General features: G+C 46.3%; 1 protein-coding gene across 1 annotated transcript in view; it reads left to right on the top strand.

The window, feature by feature from the left end:
- Positions 1–11,166, top strand: part of Arhgap31 (Rho GTPase activating protein 31) — a 115,419-nt gene extending 104,253 nt beyond the window's left edge. Inside the window, exons 11-12 of the mRNA XM_031363872.1 lie at positions 1,665–1,948; positions 5,729–11,166. Of these exons, the coding sequence (XP_031219732.1) occupies positions 1,665–1,948; positions 5,729–8,119 (2,675 nt within the window). The 3' untranslated portion in view covers positions 8,120–11,166. The remainder of the gene's footprint in view (positions 1–1,664; positions 1,949–5,728) is intronic.
- The last annotated feature ends 2,997 nt before the right edge of the window (positions 11,167–14,163 follow it).

The raw sequence follows: 14,163 nt of genomic DNA, 5'->3' as shown, positions 1-14,163 counted from the left end.
AAGGGAAACATTTAACTGAGCTGGCTTACAGTTTCAGAGGTTTAGCCCATTATCATCATGACAGCATGCAGGTACACGTGGTGCCGAAGAAGGAGCTGAGAGTTCTATATCTTGATCCACAGGCAGCAGAAAGAAGAGTGCCAGGCTAGGCCTAGCTCGAGCATAGGAGATCTCAAAGTCGACCTACACAGTAACACACTTCTTCTAACAAGGCCATGCCTACTTCAAGAAAGGCACACACCCGAATAACGCCCCTTCCCATGGGCCAAGTGTTCACATACAGGAGTCTACAGGGCCATTCTTATTTAAACCACCATTGTGAGAAGACTAGGAAAAGGTCATGGGATGCAAAACTAGAGAGTTGGAATTGAGGAATCTGTGTCTCTGGGTGTATTTTCTATTCATCCATCCATCCCTCGTTTCTACCTCTGAAAAGAACAGAGCTAGCAAACCCAGCCATGAGGAAGTCCTTCCTTAGGTTTAATCATAGACATCACAGAGTGAATCTGATTGGGTCTGATTGGGTCACACACCAGGGATCATAGAGTCTCTGCTGTGTCCCAAATGAGCGAGAGTTTCTGTTGTTGATTCAGGCTTCTCCTCTTGTAGCCAGGCTGGTCTCCAACCAAGGATCCCACTGCCTCAGCCTCCCAAATGCCTGGATTACAAGACTCTTTTGATCAACAGTCTAACTTAATCCCCCTACAATGGAATATGGAGATCTCCAACAGAAAGGTTTACTGTCTGTCAAACCAACAGAATGCTTCTATCTCAATTAACATCAATGTTTTCAGTACCTCTTCTGTTACTAGGTATAACCTAAGTGTCCTAAGTGTATAAATTCACTTCTCAGACAACTTTCCGAGGTACAGATAATTATTATTTCCATTTGCTTGTAGAGGAATAAGTAATTTCTACTAAAACAAGCAAGTGGGGCAGGGGAAACTCACCAAACACTGCAGTTCCTATCAGTCTCAGATCTGAACCAAGGCATTATTTATTGGTGTTGCCTGGCATGACAGTAACACAGTGTTCAGAACCAAGACTGCCATGAAGCCGTGCAATACAACACACATGAGCATGCTCAGAGACATCTGAGATCTGCTATCCATTCAATTTCTAATTTATTTTGGCTCTTGTATATTTAGAGGCCTTTCACTCTTCAAAGGTCTACAACCTGCACATTCAGATGTGCCTCATCTGGGGGTACATTGTACAGTTTAAACAGCTATGCTGTATGTACCAATAGGACTCATCTCTTCCAATGTTGTGACAACAGAAAATCTCTCCAGAAACTGCCAGTGTCCCAAGGGGTCTGGGGAAATTTGGAGCAAAATGGCTCCCAGTTGAGCACCAACAGAGTGAATGATTGCTGGGGTCTGAGGCAGGAACAGTGTTGGGAGAAAGCATAAAGAGTAGGCAGTGAGTTGAGAGAATTCACCCATTCCTATAAAGCAAGGCTAGAGGCAGGGCAGTGTCAAGGTGGTACTGCGGCATCAGATCTCATTACAGATGGTTGTGAGCTGCCCTTGTGATTGCTGGGAATTGAACTCAGGACCTTTGAAAGAGCAGTGCTCTTAACTGCTAAGTCATCTCTCCAGCCCCTGCAAATCCTTCTTGAAATGAACCCTTTGTACTACTGACCACTCACATTCTTTTCACAGGTTCTGTTACTAAGAAGGCAGCTACTGAGGACACCAAGCCAGAACCTGAAGCCCTGGGGAGAGCAGAATCCAGCCAAAGCCCTCCCCTGGACCCAGGTACCCAAGTGGAGAAGAAAACCTTGGTGGATATATCCCTGGGCTCTCAAGTGTCAAAAGAAGCAGAGAAGCGGCCAAATACAGAGAAGAAGGTGATGGAGGAGAGCCAGGATGCTAGCCAGCTGAAGCCCAGCATTCCACAAGAGAGCCTCGGGGCCGGGACTGAACCAGTGCTTCTCCATGAGATGGTAAGATGGACTCTGCCTCTCCGAGCCACAAATAGTACAATTTAAAGTAGATTTAAAAAAAAAAAAATCAAGGGTTTCTGCAAGAGAAACGTAATTTATTTATTTAGGTTAGTTAATTGAATGAGATTAGTTTCTAATTGAATTTTGTTTTGTGTGATTACACACTGTATGTGTGTGATCACAGCTGCATGTATGCCACACTGTGTATAAATGCCACAGCATGTATGTGTAGAGGTTAGAGGACAACTTAGCTGTCTGTTCTTGCCTTATTTGTTAAGGCAGTATTCTCTTTCCCTGCTTATGCTGGACTGTATACCGCAGGCTGACCAGCCCCCAGGCTTCTAAGCAGGCTCTCTCTTCCTACCTCCTGTCTCACCACAGGAGTCCTGGGATTACAGATGTGCACCACCACATTCAAACTTTGTGGACTTGATGGGCTGGAGAGATGGCTCAGTGTTTAAGAGCACTGGCTGCTCTTCTGAAGGTCCTGAGTTCAAATCCCAGCAACCACATGGTGGCTCACAACCATCTGTAATGGGATCTGATAAATAAAATTTTCAAACTTTGTATGTGGGTTCCAGGGATGAGGCTTACAGGATTCCAAGGCTAGCACATCTACCCACTGAGCCATCTGCCTAGCCCCATTTTTATGTATAAAAAACTTTTAATGAGTCATTAGAAGTCTCACTGACTAGCCAGGAATGATAACAGACACCTATGACCCTATTACTAGGGAAATGGAAACTGGAGGATCACCATTTCAAGGCCATTCAGGACAATCTGAGATGTATGAGACCCTGTCACAAAAGAAACAAAACAAAAACAAAACTTACTTCTAAGCCGGTTTTTTGTTTTGTTTTGTTTTTGTGGCAGGCCTCTGAGAAGTCCCATCACAATGGGAAGACACCATCCAGCTGAGATTCCTAAGGCAAACACAACTCTAGATATGTCTGTCCCATAAACCACTGACACATATTTATGAAACGACATTCATCCCAGAAGCAGCCCAAAGCCAGCTGATTATAGCCAAGTACAATGACCATTCGTGAGCCCCATTCTCTATCCTCAGACATCCTGGCCTGGTGCTCATCCATAGCTATCTATAAAATCTGCAAGGCTCCTGGGCTCTATTCTGTGTCTTTAGAGCAGTTCAGCCCTGACGCCGAAGCTCACAAACCTTGTCTACTCTTGAGGGGTGGGATTATCCATGGATAATTTTATGAGGCATCGTTATGCAGAAGGTGTGAGGTTTTCTGGGGACACATGTGCTGAGGGATAAAGAAGCCTACAGTATTTTAATTTGCTTCTAGAAGGTGCCAAGAGGACTGTGTGCTGGGAGTTAGGACAAAGCTGATGTGAAGCGGTGTCCTCGGGAAGGCTGAGCCAGGGTTCGAGCATGTTTGCGTTGGCAGAGATTCTTCAGTGGTTGACTCTGATGAGGAGAGCCCAGTACAAGCCACATTACTTTGAGGAAGATAATGTGAGGGCTGGAAGAAGAAGGGGGAATTCAAGTTAACAAGTAGAGGCATCAGTTCATTCCTTCATTGAACATATGTCCCAAATCCCCACTTGGTGCCAAACAGTGTGCAGTCCTGAACATTAGGGTCACTGCAGTGCCAAGACGATTGCCATTGTCCCTGCCTTTAGAGCTGCCAGCCTCCAAGGGGAAAGTCAATATCTAGGACAAAGTGAAAGAATGGAATAATAAGGGAACATAATAACCTTTTCTCTTTCTTTTTCTTTCTCTTTCTTTCTTTCTTTCTTTCTTCCTTCCTTCCTTCCTTCCTTCCTTCCTTCCTTTCTTCCTTTCTTTCTATTCTCTCATACATTACATCTTGACCAAAGTTTCCCCTACTTCTATTCCTCCCAGCCCCTCCCCTGACCTCCCTTGTCCCCTAGATACATTCCTCTGTTTCCCTTCATAAGAAAGAAAGAAGGGGGCCAGGCAGTGGTGGTGCACGCCTTTAATCCCAGCACTTGGGAGACAGAGGCAGGCAGATTTCTGAGTTCAAGGCCAGCTTAGTCTATAAAGTGAGTTCCAGGACTGCCAGGGCTATACAGAGAAACTCTGTCTCAAGAAAAAAGGAAAGAAAAAAAAAAGAGAGAGAGAGAGAGAGGAGAAGAAGAAGAAGGAGGAGAAGAAGAAGAAGAAGAAGAAGAAGAAGAAGAAGAAGAAGAAGAAGAAGAAGAAGAAGAAGAGGAGGAGGAGGAAGAGGAAGAAGAGGAAGAAGAGGAAGAAGAAGGAGAAGAAGGAGAAGAAGGAGAAGAAGGAGAAGGAGAAGAAGAAGAAGAAGAAGAAGAAGAAGAAGAAGAAGAAGGAAGAGGAGGAGGAGGAGGAGGAGGAGGAACAGGAGGAGGAGGAGGAGGAACAGGAGGAGGAGGAGGAGGAACAGGAGGAGGAGGAGGAGGAGGAGGAAAAGGAAGAATAAAGGAAGGAAGGAAGGAAGAGAAAGAAAGAAAGGAAGGAAGGAAGGAAGGAAGATGGAGAGAGAGAGAGAAAGCATGCCTCCCAGGGATATCAACTGTACATAGCATTTCAAGTTACAATAAGACTAGGCAATCCCCTCATATCAAGGCTCGATGAGGCAACCCAGTAGGTAGATAAGAGTCTTAAACGTGGGAAAAGAGTCAGAGGCATGGCCACTCCGACTGTTGGGAATTCCACAAGAGCATCAAGCTACACAACCATAAGATACGCAGAGGACCTAGCTCAGACCCATGCAGGCTCTGTGGTTGTCATTTCAGTCCCTGTGAGCCTCTATAAGCCCTACTTTTTTGATTCCATGGGCCATGCATAGCAATAATTCCTGCAAGAAATCAAGACCTGTAACTGCTGAGTGAAGTAAGGAAACGAGAAAAAATCTAGTGGACAAAACAGTACTGTTCATCAAAGAACGCACTGAAGTGAAATCCAATAGCTCTTGGCCAGGTAATACTGGAGAGCTAAAAGAAATAAACGGGAGGCTGGGCGGTGGTGGCGCACGCCTTTAATCCTAGCAGTTGGGAGGCAGAGGCAGGTGGATTTCTGAGTTTGAGGCCAGCTTGGCCTACAGAGTGAGCTCCAGGACAGCCAGGACTACACAGAGAAACCCTGTCTCGAAAAACCAAAAAAAAAAAAAAGAAAAGAAAAAAAGAAATAAACGGGGAAATGGGGGCTTTGAGGTGTAGCATGCGTACCTTCATGCATGAGACCCTAGATTTAACCCTCAGCAGCACTTCAGAACCAGAGCCAGGTAAAGAGATGAGAAGTTGGCAGCAGATCAGACCTCTTAGAAAGACTCCACACCTCACGTGGTTAGAGACACTCCCTGACGTGCTTCTCCTTACAAGAGAATCACACTATGGCACAAGAAAGGCAAGGGACACATTACTCAGGACTGGAAGGCCGTGGGCATAGCTCAGGGACTGAGCACTCTCTGGAACCTACAACAGCATGTGCTTAGAACTGGCTGGGGTGGGGGTGGGGGTGTCAGAAGCAGATCATGGTCTACTGTGGACAGGACTGGATCTCCATCCTATCTACAGCTCTATGATTCAGGTAATTAATCTATTCAACTAGCCCAGTATTGTCTCCTAGGGCACTGAAAAAGTTAAAGAGGAAGACATATTTCATGGCATATGCTGGGCATTCAGACAGCCCTGGTTATTACTGAGGCTGCCTCCTTTATTGGCCAGAGTGCTGGCAACTACTCCATTCCCCTCATGCTCACTGGACTCTAGGTAGACATTAGTACCCAAAGTTCTGGGCGCTAAAGTAACTAAGGTCTTCTTGTTTTTCAGGATGAAGATGACCTGGCTCATGCCTTGATCTGGCCTGAGATTCAACAGGAACTGAAAATCATTGAATCAGAGGAGGAGTTCTCATCATTGCCACCCCCTGCTCAGACGACAAGCCCCATTACTGAGTCAAGTCCAGCCCCATTTCCCTTCCCAGAGGCCCCTGGGAGCTTGCCTAGTAGCTCTGCTCCTCTAGAGGTGTGGACTAGGGACTCAGCCAATCAGAGCATCCAGGAGGCTGCCATCCTCACCAATAGAGAGAAGCTGGAGCCAGTCTGCAGCCTCCTTGAATCAGAGTCTGAACAAGAGCTCAGCCGAGACCCAGCCAGTCTAGCACCTCTGGGAATACTTCTGTTTGAGAAGGTATCTTCTCCAGCTAGGATAGAGATAGGAGGCCCAAGAAACCTCTCTCCCCCTCTTCCTCCTGCTCCTCCTCCTCCAACTCCCCTAGAGGAGGAGCCTGAAGACTTGCTGTCAAAGGAAGGTCCTGACAGAGAAGATACATCCAGGGATTCCAGAACAAATCTCTACTCAGAGCAACCAACCCCCAAAGACAGCCCTGGCACCCCTAGCCTCTGTCAGAAAGAGGAAGCTATTGCAAGTCTAAATGAGCAGCAAAATGCAAAACATGCTGCTCCTGAGAACAAAGGCCCTGCTCTTCCGAGCCCAACAAAAGAGGTTGATGTCATCCCACAGGAAGAGGGGGATGCTCCCCATTCAGCACAAGAGCCTTCAGACTGTGACGAAGATGACACTGTGACAGACACTGCCCCACATGGCTTGGAGATGGTAGAACCATGGGAGGAGCCCCAGTGGGTGACCAGTCCCCTTCATTCCCCCACCTTGAAAGAAGTTCAGGAGTCCCAGATGCAAGGCTCCCAGGGCTACCACCGATTAGAGAGGAGACTTCGCCACAGGCCCAGCCTGCGCCAGAGCCATTCTCTAGATAGTAAAACCACTGGAGAGAGCCACTGGACTCTTGAGGCTCCCTTCTCCAGCAGTTGTGCCAATCTTGAAACAGAGAGGCACTATGAGCCTCTGCAGCCCCCAGCCGCCGGGACCAAGGTTGCCGGATTGGAAGAGAAAGCCCTAAAAGCCTTCAGAGAGTTCTCTGGCCTGAAAGGGCTAGAGGTTCTTCCCAGCCAGAAGGGACTATCTGGTATACCACCCAAACCAGTAGAAAACAACTTCATCAGTTTAGCAGAGGGAAAGGAGCAGGGACCACAAGTGGAACTTAGCAACCCTCAGATTAAACCCAGTGATGTTCCCGGGCCAGAGAGCAGCAAGGAGAGTTCACCTCGGGCTCAAGACAGCACCTCACCTGGGGGACATCCCCTACCGTTACAGCTTAAGAACACTGAGTGTGGGCCCACAAAAGGGAAACACAGGCCCTCTTCCCTCAACCTGGACTCTGCCACTCCCATCACTGACCTTTTCCGACTCGAGAATGGGGCTTCCTTTAGTTCACCTGGAATAGAGCTCTCTGAACCAGGAGACACCAAGGTCACCTGGATGAGCTCCTCTCACTATAAAGCAGCCCCCTGGAATTCCCAGGACACACAGGACCTGGACATTGTTGCCCATGCCCTGACAGGCCGCCGGAATTCGGCTCCCGTGAGCGTGTCAGCTGTGAGAACCTCCTTCATGGTCAAAATGTGTCAGGCCAAGGCAGTACCTGTCATCCCACCCAAGATCCAATACACACAGATCCCACAGCCCCTGCCCTCTCAGAGCACAGGGGAAGGAGGGGCTCAGCCTCTGGAGAGAAGTCAGGAAGAAACTGGTTCAACCCCCGAGACCCCTCAGAAACCCACCAAAGATGAATCTCCCTCCTCCCTGGGAAGCCCAGAGGAAGAGCAACCAAAGCAAGAGACGGGAGCCTGTGCATCCCGGAGGAAGGCCAACACTACATCCTGCATGTATGAGGGGCCCCTCTCTCCAGAACCAGGTGTATCCACTCTGGTCTCTACACAGGATGCAACGATGCAATGCAGAAAACGCATATCAGAGACAGAGCCATCAGGAGACAACCTTCTTTCTTCAAAACTGGAGCGAGCATCTGGGGGTCCTAAACCTTTCCACAGGTCAAGGCCAGGAAGACCTCAGAGCCTAATCTTGTTCCCTATCATGGACCATCTACCTTCCTCACCCACAGTGATAGATTCCAAGGTCCTACTGTCCCCCATCAGAAGCCCAACTCAGACAGTTTCCCCTGGCCTTCTCTGTGGAGAATTGGCCGAAAACACATGGGTCACACCAGAAGGGGTTACACTTAGGAATAAAATGACCATCCCTAAGAATGGCCAAAGACTAGAGACTTCAACAAGCTGTTTTTACCAGCCCCAGCGGAGATCCGTGATTTTGGATGGAAGAAGTGGGAGACAAATAGAATGAGACCAGCTGACCTGCTGTTGTCTGTAAACCTGTCGGGTTCATCTGGTCCTTACAGGATCAACTGGCCATTCTCCAGGCACAAGCTATCGAAATTTGGGCTTATATTTGCTTCTCTCTCCCTCTCTCTCCACCTCTCCTTTGTCTTTGACCATGCATGAGTCCATTTGCTAGAAGAGTGGTCAAGACAAGGACGAAAGAGTGAGGTTTAAGGAAGTCCACATGAGCAAGTGGAGAAGGTTAGGCAAGGGAAGAGGGTGGAATGCTCGCCTCCGATGGAAACTGGGGCTCATTTGCGAGTCACATTTCTCCTCCATTACCATTCTCTTTTATTCTCAAGAGCTGCCTGTGATAGTAACCCTTGAAAGAAAGAAAAAAATTTTTTTGGCCTGAGTCAGAAAAATCTTCCTGTTTTTGATTGGAGGCTTCTTTGTGCTTCTTATGCTCTTTAAAGCATTTGTTCTTTTAGAGAAGTTTTTAATAAGCTTTGTAAAGGTGTATTTACTCCCCTCCCCTCAAATAGAAGCGGATCTGAAAATGCAAACTAACATGCACTTAAGATCTCCAGGTGGGGGAACTTCTTTGTGCTCTTTCCCTGAGATTGCTGCAGACCTGTCCAAGGTGATCCATAAATCAGCATAGAAAGTCTGAATCTGTAGTCAAGCACAAAGCCCTAGGGTGGTCCCAACCTACAAATGCTTCTTCGTGCTGGCTTTATTGTGACTCCACCTGCCACTGCGCTGAACCCTGAGTAACAAACCCTGTAGCTAGGCAGACTAAGTACTGAGCTGAGGACTACAGGTATGCAGGATTGATGTGTCTGCCCTCTTAACAGTACCAGATTCCATGTGCCACAGGTCATAGAGGAAGGCACGACTTCATTACGGACCTGATGTGTTTAAGTTGGTGGGGCATTAAAAGGAAAGGTCAAGCTCACCTTTTCACTCTCTAGCACTAGCCTGGGCCCAGCAGGACGGGTAAAGAGGCAAGGAGGAGCCCCATCTGTCACTGTCCTCAGAAACGCATTGCCTTTAGCCAGGGGCCCCCTCCCTTTCTCCTCCTCTCACCATTGCTCAAGGACAGATTTGAGACATCTGTCTTTATTCCCCATATCCACCGTCCACTCAGGTGCTCAGACTTGCTCTGACTCTTGTCTGGACACAAGCAGATGCAATAAACCTATCTGATGTCCCTTACACCGGCTGGGAGGTCTCTCTCTGGTGCTCTACCCTCAAAGGCTTCCTGGGGCACTTCTCCGATTCCAGCCTGGCTGAACTGTCCAGAAGCTCAGTCACTGCACAAGGTCCTCTAGAGACTAATAGTATCTATGGGCTGACCATAGTACAGCGCTGGACTGGGTAAGGAGCTAAGCTGAAGTCACCTCCAGCGGGAGTGTAGAAGCTGATGCTCTATTGCAGATCTCATGCTTTCCTTTCCTTCCCTGATAAACCCTAAGGATTGGAAATCTTGCCCTTGTTTTGTTTCGTTTTGTTTCATTTTGTTTTGTTTTAAGCCAGTGCTTGGGGCAAGGATACCTAGAGTGAACTAATGAGATTGATCCCCAAAGGGGGAGCAAGGGAAGCAGTTAATAGGCCTTCAGGCTTTGCTTTCTCATTAGGTGAGGAAAGCATTGGACCAACAAAAACTGAGATGTCAACCAACAAGAAGTCTCAGGACTCAACAGTTCCCCGTACTCATGAAAGGTGAAGAAATATGGTGTGGAGAGATGAAAGTGGCCATGTTCTGGAGATCTGAAAAGTGCATTCCCACCTTAATCAAGAAATAAGGTGAACAAGACTGGTGCCAGGCTCAGTGTACTTGTATACTTTGATAAAGACTTGCTCCAGTTAGAATGTGAGAGGAAAAGAGCCAAGCGCCAAATGAAACACTGAGCCTACTTAATGATTGTTCTGTTTCCTAATACTTCTAGGATGTATTTTTGTTGGCAATGAGACAACATGTACACACTGACAGGTGACTTAAATTCTGAGGGCTGATTCCAAAATGACTGCCACGTTCCCTTACACACCATTCATTTATCACACCACCTTGAGGAGAGCAGACACGTGGGTGTGTCCATGACCCACTGTCACCTGTTTGGAAATATTCCTTACTTCGGTTCTTCTCAGCCAGGCAGTTCCAGAAAGGCTTGGAATCTTCACCATCTCAGTGTCCTGTCTCTACAGTGTAGTCCTCTATCAACTGTCACACACAGAATCGTAACTTTAGTGTGCTGGGTGAGCCTGGCACTCATAAAGTCCCATTTCATGACAAAGTGACTGTTCCTCAAAATGCTGGGGTCACCATTTGGCCACCACTTGGGGCTCTCAGATTGGACCCCTGAGAATAGCCAGGTGAGAATCACTCTGCTCGCTTCCATCCAGGGTCAGAGAGAAGCACCAATGTTGTCAGGACCTGCTGATGTGCCAAAAAGAGCAGTAGAGCCGGTCTTCAGAGCAACCTCCAGTCCACAAAACAGGGCAGCTCCAAGACTGAAATTCAAATGAACTACATGCACATACACTTTTTTTTAGCATATTGTCTTTGCTTAAGATAATTCATATTTATTTACAAAATAGTCCTCCCGGACTATTTTTTTTTCCGTTTAGCCAAAATGGACTGGAGAAAGGGCATTTGGTTTTTATTCTCTACTCTTGGAATATGAAGAGACCTAAGACCTCGATATGAAATACTAGCTTAATCCAAGCGTTAAAATTCAAAATATTGCCCAAGTTCAGTTTCTGGATTCTGGAGACCCTAAAAATGTATATGTCAGTATCTTCACCAAGTACTTATCCAAAGCTTGGTAACAGGGCGCTGGGTACCTTAGCACTTCAACACTGTTGAGCGTGGTCTAACAAAGAGAAAAGGGACAAATCAAGCAGTCTGAAACAAGCGGAGCAGGGTGAGCCCCACCATCAGACGCCAAGCAAAGACAGAAAGCAGCAGCTAGCACCTTCACTAGGACTGTTGACAGTATTCAAATGACCTACTAATAAATATTTTAATTAAGCAGAATTGCAAATCCAATAAAATATATCGGTGACATACTTGGGTGTTGAGAACTTTGTTTTTAAAAGATCAAAGCGAAGACAAACTAAGTGTTTCTGATAGTTACATGGTTCTCATTGGTTGTAAGGCCTAACTGTTGGATATCTGCTTAGAAACCAAGAAGGATCTGATTCCACACACCTTAAGAAAGGATTGGAGAGACTTTAATCACCCAGAAAATGTTTTTATTTCTGCTGTTGATGAAGTCACACATAGGCCCAAGATGAGCTGTTAATTTCATGGAGTGTTAGGCACACAGCAATCATGTTTGGCCAAAATTAGGTTGGCCATGTGTTCAGAAGCCCTGGAGAATATGATTCGTTTGTTTCGGATTGGAAAGGAAGAAGTTTCTAGTAGGTTCAATTCCTGCTTAGATTGATTGGGACTACCTTCTACCAAAACTGGTCCTACTTGATAACAACCTGCACCTTAGGGTCTGCTACCCAAGAGTTTAACTTCAAGCATTTCAAAGAGGAAGGTCAGCTCAAAATGTGCAATGACAAAGAATAGCTTCCCTTTACCAGCATCTTTCCTAGACAAACAGGGTTGGAAGAGGGAGCAAATGCACCTTTGTAGGCAAGAGGAGGGGGGAGATGGGAGAAGGGTGATTGGCCGAGACCAGCGCCTGTCCCAGCAATATAGAAGAATTGGCACACCGATCACTTAGCTTGAGGTACACAAGCCATGGCAGGGACTGGTTCTCAATGTGGGTCAAAGAGGAGCTAAAAGCAAGAAGCCATGAATCCAGTCACATGCATTACTGGATGAATTTCTGATGCTTTGACTCAATGTAATGCCATTGTACTAGCTGGCTCATAATTCTGCAGAGTAAAGCACTTTTTCAAAGGCCCCTATTGGCGGCCATGTGATTGCAAGCTGTTTTTGAACTCTACAAATGTTTCCAAAGGTATAATCAAAATGTTTTCTATTCATTAAAAAAATATATTAAACCTACCCATAGAGACCTTAAGTGTACTTAAAAGATTGTTATACTTTAAAATGTACTCTAATAAATCATATAGAATTCTTGGGATGGAACTATTGGTTGGAGGACATGGGGTCACCAAGACCTACACACGGGAAAGTAAATCATGGTACCAGACTCATAGCTCTGGTTTGTCCTGTGTAGCATCACTTTTGTTGTTGCTGTTACCTCAAGGTCAGAGTTTATAAATCTTGGTTTACTTTTTAAAACATGATGGTACAGGTAGCTGGGGAGATGGCTCAGCAGCTAAGAGCACTGGCTGTGCTTGCAGATGACCTGGGATTTCAAGCACCCAGCTCGGGTCTCACAACTGCCTGCAACTCCAGTGCCCTCATCTGGCTTCACCAGGCACACACATGGGGCACAAGTAGGCAAAATACCCATATACATCAATTTTTTTTTTTAACAGAAGGAGAAGCAAACTTACGATAAGGTCTCATTCTGTGGATCAGCCCGATCTTGAACTTACAATCCTCCTGCGTCAGCCTCCCAAGTGTCAAGATTTCATGTTTGAGTCACCATATCCAGCTTCCATAAGCTTGTTTTTTTTGTGTGTTATTTTTTTTAACATCTTAATAATCAACTGTTTGCAACTTCACCCTCTTAACCAGTCATTTAACCAAAATACCCAGAATAAGTTGTCTTGTGCCAAGGACAAGTTGTAATAGAAAAACAGAAGACAGCTGATTGCTTCAAGGAGCTCGCTAGCTTAGGAACTATGAGCCCCAGGCCATGCGGTGGTGGCGCACGCATTTAATCCCAGCACTTGGGAGGCAGAGGCAGGCAGATTTCTGAGTTCGAGGCCAGCCTGGTCTACAGAGTGAATTCCGGGACAGCCAGGGCTACACAGAGAAACCCTGTCTCGAAAAACAAAAAAAAACAAAAAGAACAAAAAGAACTATGAGGCCACTGCATAGGTCATGCAAAGGAGTTGAGGCTTGGCACCGTGAAGACAGTCTATGAGAGGCTATCGGTAAAGCCTAGTTACGGCAGTGTTTCAGGAATGCCAGTACCAGACAATGACCACCAAGGACAGCAGCAGCAGTAGAGTACAGGCATCTGGAGCCCAGAAGACAAGCTGTGTGTACTGCAAAGGGCAGAGCTGGAGAAGTGACCAGTTAAGCCCTTAGAGGAGCCCAGAAGATCGTGAGTTGGATTCTAGACATTGGTTTTGCTTTTGATTGTGACTGTGCCCTGATATTTTTCTCTCTTGAAGAATGTATTTTAGTGGAGCCCACAGTTAAGAGACTTTGAATTTTAAAAGACATTGGACATTTTAAATGGATTGAACTTTTAATATGTAAAGACTGTGGGACTTTAGATCTGAGTTCGAGGCCAGCCTGGTCTACAGAGTGAGTTCCAGGACAGCCAAGGCTATACAGAGAAACCCTGCCTCGAAAAACAAAAAACAAAAACAAAACAAAACAAACAAACAAAAAAAGAACTATGAGCCCACTGCATAGGTGCAGGCTGTTTCCCCTATTGCTCGAATTGTTAAGGGCTTTTGATTTGAGGCCACACACACCTCAAAGTGCTGGTGTTAGAGCTAGGCTTGACACACCTGTGCAACTTTTATGTAGGTGGTGGGGATCTGAAGTTGCACACTGAGGGGTTTGCCCACTGAGCCCAACCTAAGGACTGAGTGGTCACACAGTGCTAGATAGGGTTAAGCCAACATTTCCTATCCTAGAATACATCATCATACGTAAATAGGTGGGGCTTGCGATGTGGGAGGAACATAGACTAAAACTTCTACAAGGGTACGTTTTTTTTTTCTTTCTGCTCCATCAGACTTTTACAAAGGACATAAGGTCCCAGCTTCTCAGTCCTGTTCCTGCACCGTTGCTTCATGTTTCATTCAAAATGCACCCACTATCAAAACACATGGTCCCAGCTGTTCTGATGTTCTGTCTTTAGCTAAGATGTAGTCTACCTACTAAATGTTCTAGCTTTGGCACCAGGCTCCATTTCTTTCTCCTCGGCACTTGGAACTTTACTGTTCTCAAGGAAA

Source organism: Mastomys coucha, unplaced genomic scaffold (assembly GCF_008632895.1).
Source record: "Mastomys coucha isolate ucsf_1 unplaced genomic scaffold, UCSF_Mcou_1 pScaffold12, whole genome shotgun sequence".
Lineage (NCBI taxonomy): Eukaryota > Metazoa > Chordata > Mammalia > Rodentia > Muridae > Mastomys > Mastomys coucha.
The sequence above is the reverse complement of the archived record's forward strand: the minus strand, read 5'-3'. Positions and strand labels throughout refer to the sequence as shown.